Here is a 23,819-nt window from a genome sequence, read left to right as displayed (position 1 = left end):
GTGTTTATGTATCTGTATATGTGTGTTGCATGTCTCTCTGTTTGTGTCTGTGCACATCTGTGTATATATGTATGTATGTATGTATTTGTGTTTTATTTTGTGTATTTGTGTGTATGTGCATGTCCATCTGTATGTGTGTCTCTGTGTCTGTGTCTGTGTGCTTTCATGTCTGTGTGTGTATGTGTGAAAGTGTGTGTGTGTGTGTGTCTCCTAAAACTCATAAATACATCTGGGGTTAGGAAAATGAAGCATTACTCTCTCTGTTTCCAAGACAGCCTCATCTTATTGTGCAGTGCCAGCCTTGCTCCCGAGACAGGATGGTGAAGATCAGAGTGAACAGATATGGCTGTACTGGGCTCCTGGTTACCAAGGCTGCCTTTATGTCTGGCAAATGAATATTTTTGCCATTAATGACCCCTTCATTGACCTTAACTGCATGGTCTATATATTCTAATATGACCATGGCAAGTTCAATGGCACAGGCAAGGCTAATAATGGGAAACTTGACATCAACGGGAAGTCCATCCATCGCCTTCTTCCAAGAGTGGAATCCCGCCAACATCAAATGTGGTGCTGCTGGTGCTAAGTAGTTTGTAAAGTGTACTGGAATCTTCACCACCATGGAGAAGGATAGGGACCAATTGAAGGATGGAGCCAAAACGGTCATCATCTCCTCCCCTTCTGCTGATGCCCCCATGATTGTGTTATGTGAACCATGAGAAGCATGACAATTTTCTCAAGATTGTCAGCAAAGCTTCCTGCCACCAACTGCTTAGCCACCTTGGCCAAAGCCATCCATGACATTTTTGTCATTGTGGACAAACAGTCTATGCTATCACTGCCACCCAGAAGACTAGATGACCTTTCTGGGATGCTGTGGCTTTATGGGACTACCCAGGACATCATCTCTGCAAGACTCACAAAAGGGTATCCTGGGCTACAGTGAGGACCAGGTTGTCTTCTGTGACTTTAACAGTGATGCCCACTTTTCCACTTTGATGCTGGGGCTGGCCTTGCTCTCAGTGACAACCTTTAAAGCTCATTTCGTGTTATGACAGCAAATTCAGCTACAGCAACAGGGTGGTGGACCTCATGGCCTACATGGGCACAAACACACACACAGTCATGTATGCCCTCACATGTACATACAGAATATTTAATGAATTTAAAAAGCTTTTCATGATTTGGCTCTGCATTTGACTATGGGCTGGATAAAGAGAAGACATGGAAGCAGACCTTCCTTTCAATCACTCTGACCAAGGTGGAGAAAGGATAGATAAATATCACCAATCTTAATGAAAAAGGTCACGAGTGCCCTTAGAAGAAGAAAAGAAGGGGGAAGAAGAAAGAGGAGGAGAAAAAGAAAGGATCAGCAGCAGCAATAAATAAATTACTGTGAGAGTTCCGGATCTACAAAGTCCATAATGTACAGGAACCAGGGCTGTCAAAGGAGAATAAGCCTGCAACTTTGCTGTGGAGGGGTCTGTTCCCACCGGAACTGTGCTATGGAGGGGTCTGTTCCCACCGGAACTGTGCTGTGGAGGGATCTGTTTCTACCGGAACTGTGCTGTGGAGGGGTCTGTTTCTACCGGAACTGTGCTGTGGAGGGGTCTGTTTCTACTGGAACTGTGCTGTGGAGGGATCTGTTCCCACCCGAGCTGTGCTGTGGAGGGGTCTGTTTCTACTGGAACTGTGCTGTGGAGGGGTGTGTTCCCACCAAGACTCAAGCTGAGATGTGGGACCTTTAAGAGAAACTGCAGTCACCTTTGTAAGTCTTGATTAATTTTCTCATCAAAGGATGAGTTTTGGGGAAACAAATGACTAAATCAGATCATCCTGCTTTGATCCCTCTCTGTTTCCTCTTGCTCTCAGGCAGAGAATAAACCTGGTCCCTTTGTGAACTGCCAAGTCTTGTGAATTACACTGAGAGAAAATGAACAAGACGGTGTGGAGAGATCAAATCCTTTCTAGAGAAACGGAGAGGGGAGCTCATTCCAGGAAACAACTGTGGGTTTCAGTGACCCAGAGACTCCTCTGTAGGCCTCAGGGAGCAAGAATTCTGTGAATTCTGTTTTCACTGTGGGCAGAGGATCCGACAGGGTCAGGAAGCCCAGGACTGACTTCAGGGTCATTAATACACAGACAAGTAACTTCACAGAGTTTACAGTCCCTAAGAGCAGGAACTAGAGAAAGACAGACAGTCAGACAGACAGACATAGGTTTTGCTTCTGAATCCCTGTCTCGTATGCAACACTATTATTCTTTAATTCTTTTTCCCTGGACAATAGTCAGTGCCACCCTTAGTCTGAGGACTGCCACCCTGCCAGGCTATTCCAGAATCATATCCCCGATGACCTTCAGGGCTCCCACTCAGTTCTCTAATACTGAAGAAATACAGAAATATCTCTTTTTCCTCTTGGTAGACTATGTGCAAGTAGTCACACAGATCCAGAATTGCAAAGAGTTAAGAACTAAAGGAGTTTCACCACTTCAAATAACGTGCTGGCCAGGTGTGGCGATACCCTTCTATACTTCTAGGACCCTGAAGACTGAGCTCAGAGGATTACAAGCTTCAGGACACCTAGCTTTATAGCGAGACCCTGCTTCAAAACCCTGAATGAATGAATGGCATAGTCAGACAAGTGGTATTTAGTTATCTACTTGTGCCGGTTCTAAGTGTTGCACAGGGCTAGCGCTTCATACTATGCAAGTCACACACCGTACAACTTCAGGAGACCCAGCTGTAATGTTTGGCTCTCAGAGAGCTTACAGCCCAGTGGGCACAATGTAGCACTAAACAGTAGAGCTGTGGTGGGGTGCCCATTGGCCACCAGTGACCCCAGACATGGATAGTCTCTGGAAGCAGGGAGAGGTCTAAGCTGATGCCTGGTGGATTCAAGGGATTCAACCAACAGTGGCCAATGGAAGAAGAATTTTAATAGAGTGGGCTCAGAGGCCAGAGGGAGCGGGCGTGCAGCATCCCTGCAAGGCAGAAGTACCAGAAAAGACAACTTGATGGCCAGTAACTCCTGGCTTATGTGCTCTAATAATGTCTTGAAAGATAACTGGAAGCCACTAGAGGGCAGAGTTCTGTCTGCACGCTAAAGAGATTGCTTTAGAAGATGCAGAAAAACAGGAAGGCACTGAGCAAGGAGAATGGCTGAAGCAACAGCATATAAATTTAGAGAAATAAAAAGGCAGAATCTGTACAATTATGTTGGATTAGTAGCAGTAATATTACCATTGCTTTATTTATGGGGTGGGGGAGTGTAGAAGTCGGAGGACTTGTGGGAGTTAAGTTCTCTCTTTTTTTCCTTATGGATCCCAGGACTTGAACTCAGATCTTCAGCCTTGACAGCAATTGCCTGTACCCACTGAGTCAATCATAAGCTCCCTGGGTCAGTTTTCATGCTGAGAGTGGGAAGAAGGAAGAGACCTGATGGCCAGGGTCCAGTCCTTTTTGAAATTACGTTATTGATTGATTGGTTGGTTGGTTGGTTGAGTGACTTTTGTGTGTGTGTGTGTGTGTGTGTGTGTATCCATGCGTATGAAGTATGTATACATGTATTTTGGTCTCTTTGAGATAGGGTCTTTCTAGTTTGCCCTGGACAGGCTGGAACTGGTCATGTAGACCAGGATGACCTCAAACTCATAGACATTCACCTGCCTCTGCCCCCAAGTGCTAGGATTAATGGTGTGTGCCACCACACCCAGCATCTCTCTGCGGTTTTAAGTATAGAATTAACTGTCTATAATTTTTTTCCTGCCTAGAAAATGAGGGCTTCATGCGGTTGCCTTGAGATCACAATGAGGGAGCAAATGGCAGGGGTTTGCTCAGAGCCTGGCATAGACCTATGCATTAAATGTGTCCAGAATGCCTACTGGGTAGACTGTGTATTCTGGGGACTGAGCACACCATTGGAAAGAGTCCGTTTCTTGGGATAGGAAGAGGACTGATTAGTGGAGAGGAAGGTGACTTCTTGGTAGAATTAGGAGTTCCCAGCAGGAAACTAAAAATGAACCTGTGGAAAGAGTAAGCTCCTTTGCCTCTGGAGAGGCTATATCAAGGATATCCCTTTCTTTCTTTCTTTCTTTCTTTCTTTCTTTCTTTCTTTCTTTCTTTCTTTCTTTTTTGAGACAGGGTTTCTCTATAGCTTTGGAGCCCGTCCTGGAACAGCCTTTATAGACGAGGCTGGCCTCAAACTCACAAAGATCCGCCTGCCTCTGCCTCCCGAGTGCTGAGATTAAAGGTGTGCGCCACCACCGCCCGGCCAAGGGTATCCATTTTCAAAGATGTCCTGTGACTCAGACTGCTGGAGCCATGACACCTGCCTAAATCTGTGCCTTTAGCAAGAAATATTATGAAGACTGAAAGGCAAGCATCCAAGTCTGGGAAAGCAAGTGAGATGCACCCACAGTTCAGTGGGTCTAATGAAAGGGTCTTTCTCAGCCTTTACCCAACAACGTCCTTCTTCCCTCTAGCACAGGGTCACCCCTGACAACAGAGAACCCTGTGGAAAACAAGGCTGACTCTTGGATCCTTTCATGATCCAAGCTCTCAGGCTATGGGATAGAGCAATGGCTTGTCATGGAAATGTTAAATAAGGCCCAGGGATCGGCCAATGGGGCACATGGCGGTACACAGAGTATTAGAAATGGGTTAATTTATATGTAGAACTAGCCAGTAAGAAGCCTGAGCCATCAGCCAAACACTTTGTAATTACTATTAAGCCTCAGAGTGGTTATTTGGGAATTGGCAGGCGATAGAAAAGCCTCCAACTTCCCCTCAGTTAATCTTCTCCGAAAACACCTCACAGATCAGGATGGTGGTGAACCTCACAGGTTTGTTAATCCAATCAAGCTTCCCTACAGAAATCAACCATCACACTTAGACACTCCATGCAGAGGATATCAAGTTGCCTTTTTTTTCTTCTCCCCCTTAAATTCTAGTCCACAGTCTTCTCTGCTCCAGCACACCTCCATCCAGTCTAGCAGTGTTCTCACCAGCTCCTCTTGGTTCAGCTTGCCCCAAGCCTCTCACACTGTAGCGTCACCAACGTTCAACCGAGGACCCAGACCCACTTCTTTGTAAAAGGGAAGGAAACGGAAGCAACATCACTGGGCCCCTGTGCCAGGCTTTATGAACACTTTCCTCAGGCAGCTCTCTCGGCAAGCAGGCAAGGAGTGAGGCAATGGCATGTAGGAGGTTGATTTGGGGCCGTAACCCAAAGCACACAGTCAGAGGCCCCAGAGTGACCACAACTCCTACTCAAGGTGGCCAGACCTCATTACATTTTAACCTCACAGAAGCAATAATGTCTGGGTTCTATGAATAATTTTATTTGCTGGATCCTCTCAAAGTCTCTGACCAACTAAATAGTCTCCAACTCCACAACCCTACAAGCTCACAGTTGAAAATCATTATACACACTGCCCTGGCTGACCTATCCAGAGGGTTTCAGAAGCCAGACCTCTAAGATATGAGCTGAGTAACTAACGCTCCGCTCAAGTGATACCGAGAGCCACCCTTCCCTTTTTTCTCAGTTGGAGAATTTAATTTGACTGTTTTATCAAAACTGCTGCTCCTAAGAGATTAATGGCCCACTATATCTTTCAGATTAAGTTAATTGAGTGCGGAAGGGATTGCTAGATTTGAATGGCATGCTCTACATTCAGTTCTTTAAGAAAATATGAAATGAGAGCCTGCAACCAGAGAGCCTGAATTGTCACATGCCTGCTGTGGAAACATGAGGACACCAGCTTGGATTCCTGGTGTCTATGTAAAATCTAGGCATGGTGGCATGCACCTGTCATGCCTGGGGGCTACAGACCAACAAGATCGAAGAGTTCACTGGCCAGTCAGACTAGCCAATCAGTGAGCTCCAGGTTCATGGAGACCTTGTCTCAAAAGAGAAGCAAGAAGAATAGAGGAAAACACCCACCATCAGACATTAACATTCACCTTCTACGTGTACACACACACACACACACACACACACACACACACACACATGCATGTACACTCTATGGTTACATTTTATTTCTGAGGTGATAAGATTTTATATGCTTAGATAGTGGGAGAACTGCACAGTTTTGTGAGTGTACCAAAAAATGCCCAATTGTAAATTCTAAAATGATGAATTTTGTGATATGCAAATTAATTTTCCAAAAAGGTCCATTTAATGAAACTGGCATATATTCATATGGTCAAGGAATACTGAGAAGCAGAGGGTTGCCTAGCCAGAGGGCTCTCACCTCTCCATCCTACCATGGGCTTTCATTGCAGTACAACATGTAATGCAGACTGAAAACACCCACACCCCATGCCATCCCTGTTCATCCTCTCCCTGACCTAACAGATTCACACGCAAGTCTGCAAGGGTCCTACTCACCAGCACTGGTCAAGCATGCGTACTACTTTGTTTTTACTGATGCTTTGACCTGTAAGCACTTGTTGATGCTGGAGGGCTGTCCCTCCCTCCCAAGGCCAGCCAGCTACTAGCGTAGTAAAGGGTTTACCTTTCATAAGCAAACCATCCAAACAGAAGCCACTTCCTCCAGTGAGAAGCTTTTACACCAGGTCATGACACCTGGACCAGCATCCACCTGTCCTAGTTACCTTAGAGGCCAGACAACATGGAGTCAGTGCCCACATTCAACAACTCATTGGAACTGTTCACATCAACAAATAAATATTCCTACCTGAGCCTTACCCTCACCCCAATTCCTCACTGACCCTGATGCCTCCTATGTGACCACACCTTGTGTGTTACTTCTTGGTGTCTAGGCTCTGTAAGGAAAGACATCTTAAGAGTTGTATTGTGCCCACATGGCAGTATACCTGGGCTCAGCAACTCCTGGGCACTGTTAAAATGTTACCCTTTAAACCTGGCTCCTCTTTGTTTTTCCCACTCGTCTTCTTGCATCAGATACTCCCCAGAGTTTCCAGAGTGTCTTAGCTTACAGTGCCCCATGGTCACTGTGCCTTCACACATGCTGGCCTCCACCTAAAGGGCTCTCTTTGGAGATGGAGAGACAACTCTATGGTTAAGAATGCTTGCTGCTCTTGAATGGGACCATAGCTTGGTTCCCAGCACCCATGTCAGGAGATTCACAACCACCAATAATGCCATCTTCAGGGGATCTGACATCCTTTTTGACCTCCAGAGGTACCCACATGCACATATATAAACACAGACACATATACACGCATGCATACACATAAAAATAAAAATCCTCAGAGTGCTTTTTGCTACAATTATTCCTAAGGCACCACCAGGGTTCACTTCATACACTCCCTCGGAGCCCACCAGGACAGCCAATCCTCTGCTCCAACAGTACCTGCCACATTTCTCCCTCAAGTTCATGTATCTCTCTGTGCTGACTGGAAGCCCCTCTAACATAAGGCCTGTAAGTATCAATATCTGAAGTCCCCAGAACACAGCTGTGGTGGTTTAAATGAGAATGCCTCCATGGGCTCATATGTTTGAGTGATTGGTCCATAGTAGAACTGCTTAGGAAGGATTGGGGCATGTCTTAGAGTTTTATTGGTTAGAGCTACAGTGAAAAGACACCATGACCATGACAGCTCTTATAAAAGAAAACATTTCACTGGGGCTGGCTTACAGTTCAGAGGTTTGGTCAGTTATCATCATGGTAGCAACCATAGGAAGAGACAATGGCTTGAGCATTTGAGACCTCAAAGTGACCTCCGCTAACTAAGCCACACCTACTCCAACAAGGCCTAATAGTGCCACGCCCTATGGGCCTATGGGGGCCAATTTCTTTTAAACCACCATAGGAGGTATGGTCTTGTTGAAGAAGGTGTGTTACTGGAAGTGTGTTTTGAGATTTCAAAAGTCCATGACGGAAAGACACACACCAGGAGAGGTATAGCAGGATCATATGATAAGTCCGATTTCTAAGGGTTTCTCTCTCTCTCTCTCTGTCTCTCTCTCTCTCTCTCTGTCTCTCTCTCTGTGTCTCTCTCTGTCTCTGTCTCTCTCTGTCTCTCTCTCTCTCTGTGCACATGTGTGTCTATGTGTGTGTGCATGTGTGTGTGTCTGTCTCTCTTTCTCCTCTGACTGTGTCTGTCTTTCCGTCTGTCTGTGTCTCTCTCTGCCTCCTTCTGTCTCTCTGGCTCATTTTTCTTTGTGTATCTGTTTATCTGTCTCTATATCTGCCTATCTCTCTGTCTCTGTCTGTCTCTGCCCTGCCCCCACTTCTTCCTGCTTCCTACCGGTAAGGATTTAGAGCTCTCAGCTACTACTCTAGCACCGGTACCTGTTTGCTTCCTGTCGTGATGGTCGTGGACTAACCCTCTGAAACTGTAAGCAAGCCCTCAATCAAATGCTTTCTTTTATAGGAGTTGCCTTGGTCCTGGTGCTTCTTCATAGCAATAGAAGGGTAAGTCAAACAACAGTGTAGAGTCAAGAAATTATTGCCAATTGAGTAAATATAATGTTTCATTCTTTAATGGGAGACATCTCCAGGGCCGTTGCGTAAACTCCTTGAGTGTGCAGCCCTGAGCCCGGTGGGGCCATGCACATGGGTAAAGCCTTGGGTGGTGGGAGAGGGGGCTGGGGATGGTGAGGCACAAGCACAGGGGGGAGAGCTGGGTGGGAAAAGTGGGGCAGGCCCAGGCCTGGGACACAGCTCAACTCACGCTGCTCTTCCCACTCGCGCTCCTCCTTCTCACTGGCTTGGCAGTGCAGCTGGGCCTGCTTCAGTGTCCAGTAGAGTTCTTTGGCTCGCTGCTCCTCCTGGAGGCGAATCTGTTCTTCTCCTCGCCTCCTCTCTTCTTCCTCTTTCCTCTGCAAAATTATTGAGATGGAATGGCATTGGAATGGGTAACTAACTGCCTGGGGGATTCTGTAGCTAGTCAAGCTGAGCTGTCAGGAGGAGAATGGCCAGCAGCCACCATTCTACTCCTGGTCCCTACACAACTGAAATGTGATTGTCACACTTGGTAAGAACCAAATGGATTGGCAAGATTTTATTTTATAAATTTTATTTGCTGTTTTGCAATACTTGGGATTGAACCTAGAGCCTCATTTTTTTTCCTGGCTTAATAATTGCTTTATCTTAAAGAAGAATATTGAAATTTCTCAAACTCCTATCAAGTACAGTAAGCTTTCTCTAGATTAACCCACATATGAGTTCTCATAAACACGGTATTACTTCTTTTTCAGAAAGACACCCTTCCCCTGGAGGTCATTTTTTCTTTCTCCTATGGGCAATGCGGGCTGCTTCCTAGATACCTCTCCACCCATGCTCCAGGACCTGCCTCTGAACCTTCTCTGAGACAGAGCCCTGTTTCACGGGTTGCTGCCTTCCTTCTGCAGTCACATATCTCAGGATACACTGAGCCACTTTCTGAGCGTTTACCTGAAAATATTGCTATGCCAGCCTCTCACTCAGCTACTAATTTAGCTGAGCACATTGCTACCTTGTCTTCCAGCATTGCTGGCGCTTCTTCATCTGCTGCATGGGGTACTTGTTTTCTCCCTGGATATCTGCAGAGTTTCCTTACCATGGGCATTTTAAAAAAATTTTCTTTTCTTTCTCCTTTTTTTTTTTATTGAAAATAGATTCTTCTCTCCTACAATATAGCCCAACTACAGTTTCCCCTCCTCTGCTCCCCCTCCATTTCCTTCAGAAAGAAGCAAAACATGGCCCACTGAATCAATTAAGCAGGGCTTATATCGGCTCACAGAGACAGAAGTGGCAAGCATGGGGCCTGCATAGGTCTGTACCGGATCCTCTGTGTATATGATAAAGCTGTTAGCATGGTGTTTCTGTGGCACTCCTAACATTGGGAGCAGGTTTATCTGACTCTTTGGGATGTTCTTGGGACTCTTTCTCTTATTGAGTTGCCTTGTCCAGCCTCTATATGAGGGATTTTGCCTTTTTTTTTGTTGGGGGGGGGGGTCTCTGTATAACAACAGTCTTAGCTGTTCTGAAACTCACTTTTATAGACCAGACTGGCCTCAGTGATGCTTTGTCTTATACTATCTTGTTTTGTCGTGTCTGATCGTCAATTCTACAGCATTTTCAATGATGGGCTGTGGGTTTTCTGCAGGCTAGAGGCCCGTATCTATCCAGTACAGTACTTCCCCTCTGCCTGGATGAGTTCCCTCACTTCTCTTGCTATGAGACTCCTGTCAGCCTGAGTCAGCCTCCTAAAAACTTCATCTTTTCTCTCTTAGTTTCCACATCTTGTCTTTTCTTGGTCTGCCTCCTTGTGGAAGTCTCTGACTCTCTCTTCCAACTGCTTCGCCAGGTGTGAGCTGTTTCCTTTCTGTTGTGGCATGTGTGACTTTTTTAAGCCCTCATTCTTGTTTGCTAACCGCCTCCTTCATGTGGCTGCATGCTGTATTTGTTTCAGAAGTGTGAGAGCCTAGCTCTCTGAAGATGGAGGCCTTTGTCTTTCTCCCTGCTCTGGCTGAGTTCTATTTCTTTTGTGTTCTGTTGCATTTATTTGACTTGGTGCCTGCCACTTCTAGAAAAGGAAGGCTTTCTTCAGATAGTCTTTCCCTGTCTGTTCACAGTGAAGAAGAAAGTCAGACTTGAATGGGAAGTTGAGTATATAGCCAACCTCACTGAGAGACGAGCTTTACTCTGTAACTGTTACATAAGGAACCAGCCATTTCTTTGAAGAACAATCAGGTGGAAGGTTTTGGGGCTCCTTTCTGTAGGATTATCCAGAATCTTCTATTCTCCCTGAATAGTATCTGACCAGGAGTCAACAGTGAGCAGGCTGCAGGCAGAATTGACCTTAAATCCCCCGACCTGAGCCTCATGCTTTATGCGAAGTCATGGTCTGAAGTGCTTTATTTGTCAATTTCTTCCTCCAGTTCCCTTCCCTGCAGAAAGGAGAGGGGCAGCCCTTTCTTCCAAGGCCAGACAAGGCCCTGCATGAGCTCTGGTCCCTTTTAATTTGTTTCTCATGTTCTCTGTTTCTCTCTGTGTTCTATGAGTGTGGACACAGGCTGTGTCCTCGACTGTGTAGAACAGCAGCTTTCGGGCTGTGCTAGCCTTGAAATACTGCATTTTCTAAAGCAAGGGCATTGGTGGTTGTTTCTTTAATCTTTGCTTTTTGTTCTTTTTACTCTTTTGGGGCCCCACCACCCAGATCCCAAATAAATCACACTGAGGCTTATTCTTACTTATGAATGCCTGGCCTTAGCTTGGCTTGTTTCTAGCCAGCATTTTTTAAAAAATATCTTGTCTACCTTTTGCCTCTGGGCTTTAATCTTTCTATATACTACATAAAGGTATATATTTATTCTATATACTTTTCTTTACTTCTTACTCTGTAGCTGGCTGTGTAGCTGGCCCCTAATGTCCTCCTCTCCTCCTTTTCTTGCTCCCTTGATCTTCTCTTCCCAGATCTCTCCTATTTATTCTCTCCACCTGCCATCCCTACCTACCCTTTCTCCTGCTTGTCTATTGGCTGTTCAGCTCTTTTTTAGACCTATGAGGTGTTTTAGTAGATAGGCAAAGTAACATAGCTTCACGGAGTTCAACAAATACAAGATAAAAGAGTACAACACATTGTTGCACCATTAAACACATGTTCCACAGCATAAACAAATGTAGCACCTTAAAATAATATTCCACACATGAGTTTTTTTATTATATCTTTAAAGTTTAATTTGTATGCATGCTTGTATGGGAGGCACATGCATGGCATGGCATTTAGGTAGAGGTCAGAAAACTATTAGTGGGAGATGATTCTCTTCTTCCACAAGGTGGATCCCAGGGATGGGATTCAGTTCCTCAGACTAAGTAGACACACCTGCTAAGCCCTCTCACCACCACCCCCCAAAAAGAAAGCAGTTTTGACATGAGTTACTATAGCCCAAGTCTAGGTGGTAGGATAAGATCACTGTCTTAGTTAGAGTTGCTATAGCTGGAAGAGACACCATGACCACGGCAACTCTATATTATAGAGAAAACACTTGGAGTGGCAGCTTATAGTTCAGAGGTTCAGTCCTTTATCAGCATGGCGGGGAGCGTGGCCACATGCCAGCAGAGGTGGTGCTGGGCACTGAGAGTGCTCCATCTTGCAAGCAACAGAAAGTCAACTGACTGTCGCACTGAGGGAAGTGCACCAGACTTTTTCTTTTGGACCACCAACCAACTCCTAGATCATGACACGGAGACTTACTATATGTTATAAATGCTCGGCCTTAGCTTAGCTCTTATTTTAATCTGTTTCTCTTTATCTATGTTTTTGCTTCAGGAATTTTTGCTTTTCTTTCTATATGTCCTACTTTCCTGCTTCTCCTGTTTGGCTAGCTGGCTGGCTTCTGGCCCCAAGCATGCCCCTCTCTTTCTCCCTAGTTCTCCTTCTTCTCTTTGTTCCTCTTACCAGTGTGGCTACATCAGACAGATCTCCTGTCTTTATTTATTACTATTAGCTGTCTGTTTAATTAGCCTATTGAGGATGAGTGGCCAAGTTCAACTTGGTAGAGCTGCCAGACCCCAGGCTCTGATCTTAAGAATTCTGGTAATAGTAGTAGTTGGTGAATTAAAGTGAACAAAATTGATGTAACTTTAGAATTAATTGTTATCCAATAAATTGTGGTTCTGTGGAAGGATACAAACAAGTTCACTCTGCTTCTTACATAGCCCATTAGTGACAAGGAGGTTAACCAGATGTCCCAGTAACTCCAGAACTCATTTCCATGGAGTCAGATTAGCCTATAGCCCAGTGGCTTAGCTCTGGTTCCAAGAAGGTAGTACTCTGATAACAGACACAGACACTACTGACCAATATAGTATTTTTTTCACTAGCTCACAAGAGATTTAGTTGCTGAGACAGAGATAAAAGGCTGGTTTTAGGTGGCTATAATTATTAATAGAGACAAAACGATTGTTCGCCTTCCCTGTACACCCAGGAGGCAGCCCTAGCTATCTTCCCACTGCTCCAGGTTCAGACCTTGACTTATATCTTTCCTTCCCACACATCTCTCTCCATTCTGCCTGGCAGCTCAGGCCTTTCCTTTTTTACTTCCCACTTCCTTCTGGTCAAAAGGAGGAATAGATTCAATATCATAAGGACAAAGCAAATGAAATGATGGTAGACAGGTTCAGCTGCTCCACAAGAAGAACCTGCAGACAACCTCACATCTTTAGTACCATTCCTGCAGTATTTGGTGCCTCCAAATCCTGGGCCTCTGTGGTTCCAGACTGAGCCAGCTCACTGCCTTACCCTTCCTACACCTCCCTCCACTGGATTCTTGAATGTCTTGCCTCTGTCTTGAGATTTTCTCATACTTCCTCTCCTCTCTCATTTTTTTCTGTTCATATGTTATGCAAATTTTTCTAGGTTTAGGAACTATATTAATGACTTAAAAAAGGAAAAGGTAATATAACTGTAATTCTTAATCCTTTATTTTAAAAAAAAGGATGGGGGGGGCTGGACAAATGACTTAAGAGCTAAGAGAACTGGCTGTTCTTCCAGAGGACTAGGGTTCAACTCCCAGCACTTCCATGGAAGCTCACAATAGTCTTTAACTCTAACTCTGAGGAACCCAATGCCCTCTTCTGGATTTCATGGGCACTACAAGCACATGGTACACAAATATACATGCAGATAAAATACTCATACACACAAAATGACAATCGGTAGTGATGACTCATGCCTTGCTAAACAGAGGCAGGTGGATCTCTGGGTTCTGAGTTCTGAGGCCAGCCTGATGTACAGAGCAAGTTTCAGGATAGCCAGGGCTACACAGAGACACCCTGTCTTGAAAAATGAAACAACAAAACAAAACAAAAAATTACTGATGTTTTGCTGTTGCTTCTGAAATGGTTTTGATTAAGTTCTTTTCTCCAATGATCAATTTGTACTTCTAAAATCATCAAGAGATCCATTCTTTAAGAATTAGAAACATAAGCTAAAGAAGCTAACTGATTTTATTAAAATTACTGAGCATCTGTGAGACTCACAGGCCTCCTGTGGATGCAGTATGAGAAACAGGGTCCCTGCTCACTCAGAGTTTACCTTATGGTGGTGAGAAAACCAAACAAGTAAATTAAAGTTCAATTAATTTCACAAAAGAATGACTAGTGTGTATGAGCATGTTTGGGAGACTACCATAGCTATGTGACCAGTAGAATTGTCATAGGGGATGGCATGTGGTCTGACTCCCAAGTTACAAGCAGAACAGACAGATGGGCATGCCACAAGACCATCCCACAGGTCTCCAAAGGTGGTTGGTCCCAGGCAGGGAGCCACATGGTGGACGAGAGACAGAGACATGGATAGGCATGCCATGCAGAGTGAGGTTGGATATTTATTTAGTGGGTTATGGAGGGGAAAGGGAAGAAGAGCAGAGAGTGTGAGGGGGTAGGGGAGAAGTAGGGAAAGACAGAAGCTGTCTCTTTGAGAGGGAGATGGAAAAGGAAAGGACTCAGGCTGGAAGCTGAAGATCAGCCTGCCTTGGGGGGGGGGGGGATGGCTTGTCTCTTAAAGGGACAGGACAGATCATTGCACACTATCACTTACAACTCAAAAGAAAGAGTTGGAATCAGAAAACAAGACTAATAAAGAAAGCCAAGGTTAGGATAATAAGCTAGAAGGAAGGATACCTGTGAACAACCAGAAAGAAGGAGCATGTAAGGCAAAGAGAGTAGTGAGCTGAGATGAAGCCTATTAAGGCATTACAAAGGTAAGAAAGCTAAAGCCAGCTGGGCATGATAATTGGAAGTGCCTGGAGAATGTGAAAAGAGCAGCCCTCATGGAACAGAGGGACAGTTATCTAGGCACCACAGGGAGGAAGTAAAGATGACCATCAGAACATCCAAGATGAGAGAAATGTGGGGTTACAGTAGACAACACAGAGTGGTTCCTTAGCTTTTTGACTAAGATCCCTCAGAGATAGACAGGGGAAGGACGGCTTTGCCATGGGAAATCCTAAGGCAGTTCCTGACTGATAGGAACTGGAAGCCATGTTTCCAACTTTAGTCAAAACAGCTTACTATGCACCACAATCTTAGCAGAATGGGTATCCCTCCTCATGTTGGCACAACCCTTCATATTTTACCTAGCACATTTCCTTTTCCTCGCCCTGGGCTCCCTGAATTCTGACAATAGTCACTGTGTCACTGAGGCCACAAGATACCAGCCAAAGCAACTTGCCCACAGGCACATCAGTTACTTCACCCACCCATAGTGCCTTCCAGGCAGACAGATGACTCCTGTCAGAGCCAGGAGTCTAAGATCCAAACTGTATGAAGTATCACCGTTATAAAGTATCACTGCCTATATGGCTTGAACAAGCACATGCTTCCTCGTAGTTCTACAGGTGGCCAGTCCTAACACATCAGCAGGGTTGATTCATCCTGAGGAGTCTCCTCAGCCTGCAGGTGGTCAATGCTGCTTTACCCTGTGTCCAATTTATTCTTCTTAGAAGGATACCAGTGATATTGTATTCAGGCCTAACCAACACTAAAGATTGCACTTTAGCTAAAATTACCTTTATAAGGTCCTTGCCTTCAAATACAATTATGTCCTGAAATCCTGGAAGTTTCAAGACTTCAGTGTAGATGAAGGGGGTAGGGGCAATTGAGGAGACTGCCCTCTAGAGAAGGATCAAAGGGTCAGGACTGGTGTGCTGATTTTCCCACATTACAATGTGACTAGGCATTACAGTGTGAAATTCCTACACAAGCCAGCTGTGGGTGACAGGAGGCAGAACATTAAACAACAGTGTCATTGTTCAGCTACCTCGCCTCTTGAGAGTGCTACTGTAGCAGGGAGCCAGTGGTCTACGGCAACCTCCCTTCTTAAAGGAAAATGACTGGCCACTCACTGTGACAAAGGCATACCTCTTCACAAAGACCGAGACAACAAAAGAAAACAGTTTGCCACCACAAATCCACAGGATTGCATCTTGCGCCTCAAGGACTCACTAAAATGGCTCAACTCTCACAGCAAAAATCACTAAAATATTCTCATTGTTATGGCAACCATCAGAACTGTTGGGCCAGCCTGAGATCACTGAGGAAAAGGAGCTGGGCCCAACAGAGGAGCCCAGAATGTAAATATGAAATGTTCCATGGTGCCGAGTGCCCCGGCTATGAACTCCTGGAGGACAAGAACGAGAAGAGAGACAAGCACCCCAAACGGTGTTGGAAATCTTGAGAATGCTCCAAGCTTCTTCCCATTGTCAGCTGAGGAAATGTGGCTGAGGGAGACAATAGCAGTCTGGCTAAAGGCCAGAGTCTTCTTAAGAAGGGGTGGGATGCCAACCAGCCCTTTAAGAATCCAGACCCGGTCTCAGGACAGACTTGGGCAAACCACTAGAACAAGCCACCAAGAGTCCCATTTTGAAGGTCCTGGTAGGGCACTGCCTTAAACAGTGCCTCTCCTACAGTCTCCCATGTCTGAGGCTTCTCAAAGCAAAGCCGTGCTATATCAAGGTGCCTACTTCTACTAAAGTTCAAACAGGCATGTTTAGCAAGTTAAAGTTGAAAACGAAGACACACACATCAGAACTAGAACCTTCTTTGAAAATAACACCAGATACCTTTTTGAGTCCTTCAGTGACCTGAAGGCCTGGCCAGGTGGCCTCACTGATACCACTGTGAGCCCTGGCAGAGCACCCCACAATGTCTCCCTTCCATCACCGAGGCTTTCAAGGCGACCATCAACCAGAGAATCTCTACCAGAAACATGACCCCTCTGTGATCTCTCTGTGCAGTGAGCCCAAGACCCAGCTCTACCTCAGCTCACTCCAAGTGTCTAGACTCAACCCTGGGTATGAAAAAAGAGACAAACGGAGCCTATCATGACCACTGTTAGAGACACGGAAAAAGAAATACTTTCTTCCTCAGTCAGCTTAAAGCTAAATCATATGAAAACCTGAACTCCATAAACCTCTCTCCAATCTTGGGTCGAATATTGTTTAAAGTGAGGGGAGGGGCTGGCACCTAATGTACAAAGTGAGGGCAGGACCACTCCAACGTATAAATAAAGAGAAGGTTTTTATTGTAGATATGAGGGAGAGTACAGTCAGAGGCATCTGGAACATATCTCAACATCCCCACTCTGCAGCTGCTAGGGAGGAAGGAAGAGGTTTTAAAATGGGGAGATGCTGACAAGTGAAACTCAAAGGCTAACTCCTTCCAAAGCTGCGCAAAGGGAGACAGGCCCAAACTCCAGTTTAGCTTCCGGCTCATAAGACCATGTCCCTGGGATGAATCCAGGCCCATTAAATTGACTCCCTCAGAAAGCTCAATAATGGCAGAAAAATGTGCAATGTGGCCTAGCCTGCACCTAACGAGGCTGCCTGTTCTTAACAGCGCTCCCTACAAGGATGTTGGGCAGACATCTCTTTCAACTCAGAAGCATGTGTCTGGATGCCCGGAGGGCTGTTCCTTGGCACTGTAATCAAGGAGGGGCCTCCTTCCCCCAGCTTCTGATGGAGGACAGATGACCACTTCACCAACTGCTTGGCTGAGGGAACAGCATCTAATTAGAGGCTGACCCGCTTTTAGCTTCTTCACCCCTCTACTTCTGCTGAAAACAGGCTCTCCCCTGCCCTGTCGCTGAGTGCTCTTTCCCACACATCACCTCAGCCACTGCTGAGGAATCGCAGCTCTCTCCCCCACTGTCAAGAGTCACCAAAAAAAAACCAAAAACACTTTTTTGTTTTGTCCTTTGTTTTTGTTTTTGGCAAATGTTGAATACGAAACCCATATTCCTATACATGCTCTACTCCCATCCCCAAACTCTATTTTCTTGCCTTGACTAAAGTCCAGCTGTGTTTGATTTCAACAATGCAACTTACAAAACAGTACAGTGTAGGGATTGAATATGATTGTTTTGTTTTGTGTTCTGCTTATTTGTGTATTTGTGTGTGTGTGTGGGTTTTCCACTAAATAAATGCTTTGTACCTATAATGGAAAAAATTGCTTTCAGGTGATTTAAACTTCCTACCTGTTGTTGCTGTGATAAAACACTGTGACAACAGCAACTCAGGGGGAGAGGGGTGATTTCAGTTCCCAGTTGTAGGTTACAGTTCATCACAGAGAGAAGTCATGGTAGTGGGAACTCAAGCAGCTGGTCACGAGCAGGGAAAGTAGATGCCTCTACGCTTAGACTCAGCTCGCCTTCTCTTTTCTACTTCAGGGTCCAAACCCAGGGCATAGTGTTCCCTTTTGTAGGCTATAAGTCTTCAATATCAATTAATGTAATCAAGATAATCTTCCAGAGACAGGTCCATGAGAGCCAACTCATCCAGGCAGTTCGTCATGAAGGACTCATTTCTGAGGTAAGCCTGCATTGTGTCAAGCTGACAATTAAAGCCAATCATCATACTACCAGAGAGCAGGGAAACCCATTTACCAATTCCAAAATGCTCTAGACCTAGTTAATAACACCATGTGACTGGACAGTCCAACCATCACACTATCTGGTCCACAGCACAGTTCCTGGGGCCTCATTTTACAAAACACTCTGTTTGGGATGAAGAAGGCCAATAGTCTTTTCCTGAATCTGTACACAAACACCATCATGTGTGGCCTTGACAATTTTGTTGTCTGGCCCTCGTTTCCCTCATCTATACAACAAGAAGATGGGCCAAGGTGTGTCAACTTCCTTCTTTCTCAAGCATGCCAGATTTCTGTCTTATAACACACCTAAGATCTATGGCCAAGAAGAGATTCAAACCGAACAGTGGCCACACCAAACTTGGAGGCTAGAGCAGGTGCCCCTCACAAGTGCCCAATGCATTGTCCCACCTTGAATTCCTCGTGTATACGTTCCTCCAGGACTTTGGCAGCCTTGCGATCTTCCATCTCCACTTTCCACCTCTCTGCCAGGATCCGGGCTTTCTCATTGGCCAAGGCATCCCGGAACTTCTGGGTGATCTCTGCTTCCTTCTGTTTCCTTCCAAGAGATCAGCAGCATGGGTGAGCTTGAGTGAAAAACTAGAAGACCATATCACAATGCAACTTCAAGTCAAAGCAATGAGCAACCTTGCCTTAGTACACAGAACAGCAAACACAAAGATTAACATAACTCAAGATAACAAAGGAAGGGAGAGATAGGGACAGGAAGGTAAATCAATAGTACCATTCTGGAAGGTAAGAAACAAGACATGAAAATCCCATTTATCACTCAAGTGGCCAAAGCTTATATAGTAGCCAGCAGAGAAGTTTCAGGAAAAAAAATGAAAATCAATTCAGATGTCTATCAAAAATGTAAATAAGTTGAATTCCTGTGTAGTAATAGACTACCACATGAGAATCTTCAACAGCCTCAGGATTTGAACTGATGGGATCTATCAAGGTACAAATAAATATTTTTTTTATCTCTTAAATATTCTTCATGGTTAGCTTGGATGGTGGGTGTTCTTTAATTCAGTATAGTCTTTGTCTTGTTTACATTGTTACAACTTCACATCTAACACATCATCATTCTGACTTGATGGTGGAAGACACTAAAGAGACCAACTCATGGATTTCCAAGTTTGGCAAGGGGGGGAAATGTTAAAAGTTGTTGATGAAGACAGTCTGACTCCAAACTTTCCTGAGGGCTCAGCTGTCCTATGGTGAACACATAAATAATATGCAGAGGAACAACAGAGAGCCACATGAAGCACAATTGGTAGACCATCCCTGTGAGAAGTTCCCACAGTGGCTGGGGCTGTAGAGATGCTTCAATTGGTAAAATACTTACCATGTGAGCACAAGAAATGAATTCAGATCCCTAGAGCTCTCATATAAATCTGGATGCAATATAATCCCAACACTGGGGTGACAGAAACAGGAAATCCCTAAAATTCACTGGCCACCCAGTCTGGCTACATTGGTGAGCTACGGTTCCCTGAGAGACCCTGCCTCAAAAAATAGCATGGAGAGTGACAGAAGGAGACATCTGACATTTACACATCTCTGGCTTTTACACATACAAGCACACACAAACACAGGCACATGAGCACATGAGCAAGTACCACACACACACACAACATGCAGTCCATACCATCCAGGTAAATCCAAACTTCAGGCTACAGGAAGAGGTGTTAGGTCTTTAGGTCATATCATCAACGGAAGAAAACTGAGGTTCCAGATTAGCTATCTGGTGGGTCTAACACTTGAACTCAGAAGGTTTACTGAGGGGAGTCTCTGGTGCCTTAGTTAGTTGATCTTGACAGAGCTCAGCACAACTGAGAGCACCTCAGTTTTCCACCCACAGCTTAGATCTACCCAGGGCTCTAGGCTCATGCCCTTACCCAGTCCCCTCCCAGACAGCGCCTCTCACCAGAGCTCCTCAGCCTCTCTCTGTGCTTGCAGGCGTGCTCTCTCTGCAATCAGCTCCTCAGAGATCTCTTCATAGGGCTTGTCGCCAGGGCCTTCACCCATGACCCACACCCAGACCTCACCATCTGCTCCCAACAGCCACTGGATGTGCTTGTTGCTTGCTGCCTCACAGTGGAAGGAAGAAGAGAGAGAAAAGAAGAAACACATTGTTTCCAGTTACGGAACAGGCTGGACCAGAGCATCGCACACATTATCATAGCCATCACGCAACTTGACAGACCAGCAGTGTGGCTTGAGTCCAGATTCTGGTGCAGATTCAAGGCATTCCCTTACACCATCCCCTCTAAGGAGGAACATAACAGCCAAGCCAGCACCGGAGGCTAGCGTCAGAGATGAGCTCTAATGAGGTCCACATTGGCAAAAATATCCAGGGCTAGTGTGATGCTCGGTAAGAAACGACTTGTGCTGCTCCCAGGCTGAGGCAATCAGGTGTCAGCAAGTCTCCTCTGCCCTCGTTTGCCTAGCCAATGACTAGAAAGAAGGAATCAGAAATGGCAGCATTGCAAGATGAAGCAGCCTGGAGCCTCGTGTCCCTGTGATATACATCATGCTGTAATTTGAGGAAGAAATGAACCTTTGCTGGATGCGGCCACCGAGAGCCCTTGGTCTGCCAATAAAGGCAGGTTCCACTGATGTCTTGACGAGATCAGAGAGGTTCCTCAGTGACAGGGTTGCCACAGCAATAGAAACCCTGCATCCGGGTGGTGAGTGATATCTAGCAGGCCAAAGAGCTGGAGATCCATGCATACAGGAACAAACTGCTGGTAAAAATGCCGCAGACTCATTAGGGCTTAAAAGGCAGACCCTGTTTTCTGAGTTGGGGGGGGGATGAAGCAATAGTGGTGTGTATTGGATGCATTCGATATGGTGTTAAGAGAAAAAAAAACACCTAGAATTCAAGAAGGAATCAAGTGTTTTGCAGGGAGAAGTGAAAGAGAATGGAGAGAAAAGAGAAATTTGGGTTTCAAGTTGTAAGAGATGTACTGGCCGTGGTGGTGAATGTCTGTGATCTTCGTACTCTGCAGATTGAGGCAAAAGGATTATGAATTCTAGAGTAACTGGGCAATGTGTGTGTTTCTCTCACACACACAGAAAGAGAGAGAGAGAGAGAGAGAGAGAGAGAGAGAGAGAGAGAGAGAGAGAGAGAGAGAGAGAGACACAAAAGATTAAATTCTGAAGAGTTTTGCCTGACAGAGCTCAGTTAGCTGTCTCCGGGAATGAGATGCCCCGGGACACAAAGCACAGTGTGGCTGTGCTCATGGGCTCTCTAACTCCACTACAGCAGATGCCACTAAATGAAACCGCCAGCCTCCAGGACCTGGTGTTTGCTCACAGTTATTTCCCAGAGGCTGCCCCAGTCTCTGACTGACAGGCCAGGCTCATGACTGAGGCATCTGACTCCTGGCCAAAACTTCCTTGCATTACAGGGCTCTCTGCAACAAGGCCCCCAGCCTCTCTCTCTCCTTTCTTTACTCAAGGTCAAGGGAGAAAATTTTAAATATTTACTTATTTTAAATAGTGACAAACTCATTACATAATTGTACAAAATTGTTTTATAAAAAAACCAATATTTATAAGACAGCAGAATTATCATTAGGGCTACAATCACTGAGCCACTGCTCTCCAGGCTCCATTGTCTGCCTTTCTTCTGAATGCATACTTGATAGAACAATGATCAGAGTGAAAAGGCAAACTATGGGGAGAGAAAGGATTCTTGCAAACATACACCTCATTAAGAGCTAGCATCCAAATACATACGGAACTCACGCAACACAAAAATCAATAAAACAAATGATTCTGTTTTAAAATGGGCACAGGGCTTGAAGAGACACCTCTCCAAAGAATCCGTACAAATGGCCAGCTGTGAGAGAAAACATTCGGCCTCATTAATCATCAGAGAAGCTCAAGTCAAAGCACGGTGGGATATCACTCCACGCTTGTTGGAAGAGTGAGCAGCAAATATATAAAGCTAAAATGCTTGGCAGAAGGAGCTAGAGCAGTGTTCTCAACCTGTGGGTCGAGACCCCTTTGAGAAGGCCAAGCAACCCTTTCTCAGGGGTTGCATATCAATAACCTACATGCCCCATATTTACATTATGATTCATAACAGTAGCAAATTTACAGTTATGAAGTAGTAACAAATAATTTCATGGTTGGGGTCACTACAACATGAGGAACTGTGTTAAAGGGTCGGAGCATTAGGAAAATTGAGAACCACTGGGCTGGAGAGATGCTCAGCCATTACTTGTTACTCCTGTAGAGGACCTTAGTTCCATTCCCAGCACCCAGATGGCAGCTCATGACTATCTGGAACTCTAGTTCCAGGGGATCTAGCACCCTATTCTGCCCTAGTGGACACAGAATGCATGTGGGCGCAGATACACATGCAGGCAAAACACCCCCACACATAAAGCATTTTATTTATTTGGTTTTGTTGTTGTTTATTTTTCAAGACAGGGTTTTTCTGTGTAGTTCTGACTGTTCTCAGACTTGCTCTGTAAACCAGGCTGACCTTGAACACACTGAGATCTGCCTGCCTCTGTTTCCCAAGTGCTGATATTAAAGGCATGTGCCACCAGCGCCCAGAACTTTTTTTTTTTTTTAATAAAAGCTTGGGAGAGCATAGAGAGAAAGGGACATTTGTATCCTGGTGTAAGAATGTGAGTTAATGCAGCCATTGTAAAAAACAGTACAGAAATTTCTCTGAAAACCAGGACTAAAGGTGTCAACATGTACACACACACACACACACACACACACACACACACATATATGTATATAGCCAAAAGAAATTAAGTTGTTATGACAAAGATGTCTGCACAAGCATATTCATTATGGCACTGTGCACAACTGACATGGGGTCAATCTGTGTCCACCAAGAGTCATGAACACATGAAAACAATTTTAATAATTAAGGAATGAATAATGAAAATTTAATACCATATTACAGTAGAATATACTATTTGAGCCTCGAAAAGTAGGAATTCATATCATTTTCAACCATATAAGTGAACCTAGGAGGAGGGAAGACTGTGTAAAGTGAAAAAAGCCAGGCACAAAAATGCAAATATCATATGAACTCACACATATGTGGATGTAAAGTGGTTATCTGGTGTGGGAGGTCCTTCTTTCTATGTGTTGCTTTTATTGGTAAATGAATAAAGAAACTGCCTTGGCTTGTTGATAGGGCAGAACTTAGGAAGGCAGGGAATGCTCGGCTGAATGCTGGGAGGAAGAAGGGCAGAGTCAGACAGACACCATGTAGCCGCCAACCAGAGACAGACTCGGGAACTTTAGCCAGTAAGCCACAGCCACTTGGCAATATACAGATTCATAGAAATGGATTAAATTAATTTTAGAGTTAGCCAAAAAGAAGCTAAAGCTAATGGGCCAAGCAGTGATTTAATTAATACAGTTTCTTTTTTAATTTATTTATTTTTTTTAATTTATTAAAGATTTCTGTTTCTTCCCCACCTCCGCCT

General features: G+C 44.9%; 1 protein-coding gene across 4 annotated transcripts in view; it reads right to left on the bottom strand.

The window, feature by feature from the left end:
• The window catches only part of Sh2d4b (SH2 domain containing 4B), a 59,584-nt gene that overhangs the window by 20,393 nt on the left and 15,372 nt on the right, over nucleotides 1-23,819 (bottom strand). For 2 of the 4 annotated variants that reach the window (XM_050140609.1, XM_050140612.1), the window contains exons 2-4: nucleotides 20,279-20,442; nucleotides 18,757-18,904; nucleotides 8,666-8,813 (exon numbers count right to left, since the gene is read on the bottom strand). In XM_050140609.1, coding sequence (XP_049996566.1) covers nucleotides 8,666-8,813; nucleotides 18,757-18,904; nucleotides 20,279-20,442 — 460 coding nt within the window. The remainder of the gene's footprint in view (nucleotides 1-8,665; nucleotides 8,814-18,756; nucleotides 18,905-20,278; nucleotides 20,443-23,819) is intronic. The other 2 variants (XM_050140610.1, XM_050140611.1) reach the window with 1 other exon arrangement.

This window comes from Alexandromys fortis, unplaced genomic scaffold, assembly GCF_014885135.2.
Source record: "Alexandromys fortis isolate MF-2015 unplaced genomic scaffold, M_Fortis_MF-2015_v1.1 scaffold_46, whole genome shotgun sequence".
Taxonomy (NCBI): domain Eukaryota; kingdom Metazoa; phylum Chordata; class Mammalia; order Rodentia; family Cricetidae; genus Alexandromys; species Alexandromys fortis.
The sequence above is the reverse complement of the archived record's forward strand: the minus strand, read 5'-3'. Positions and strand labels throughout refer to the sequence as shown.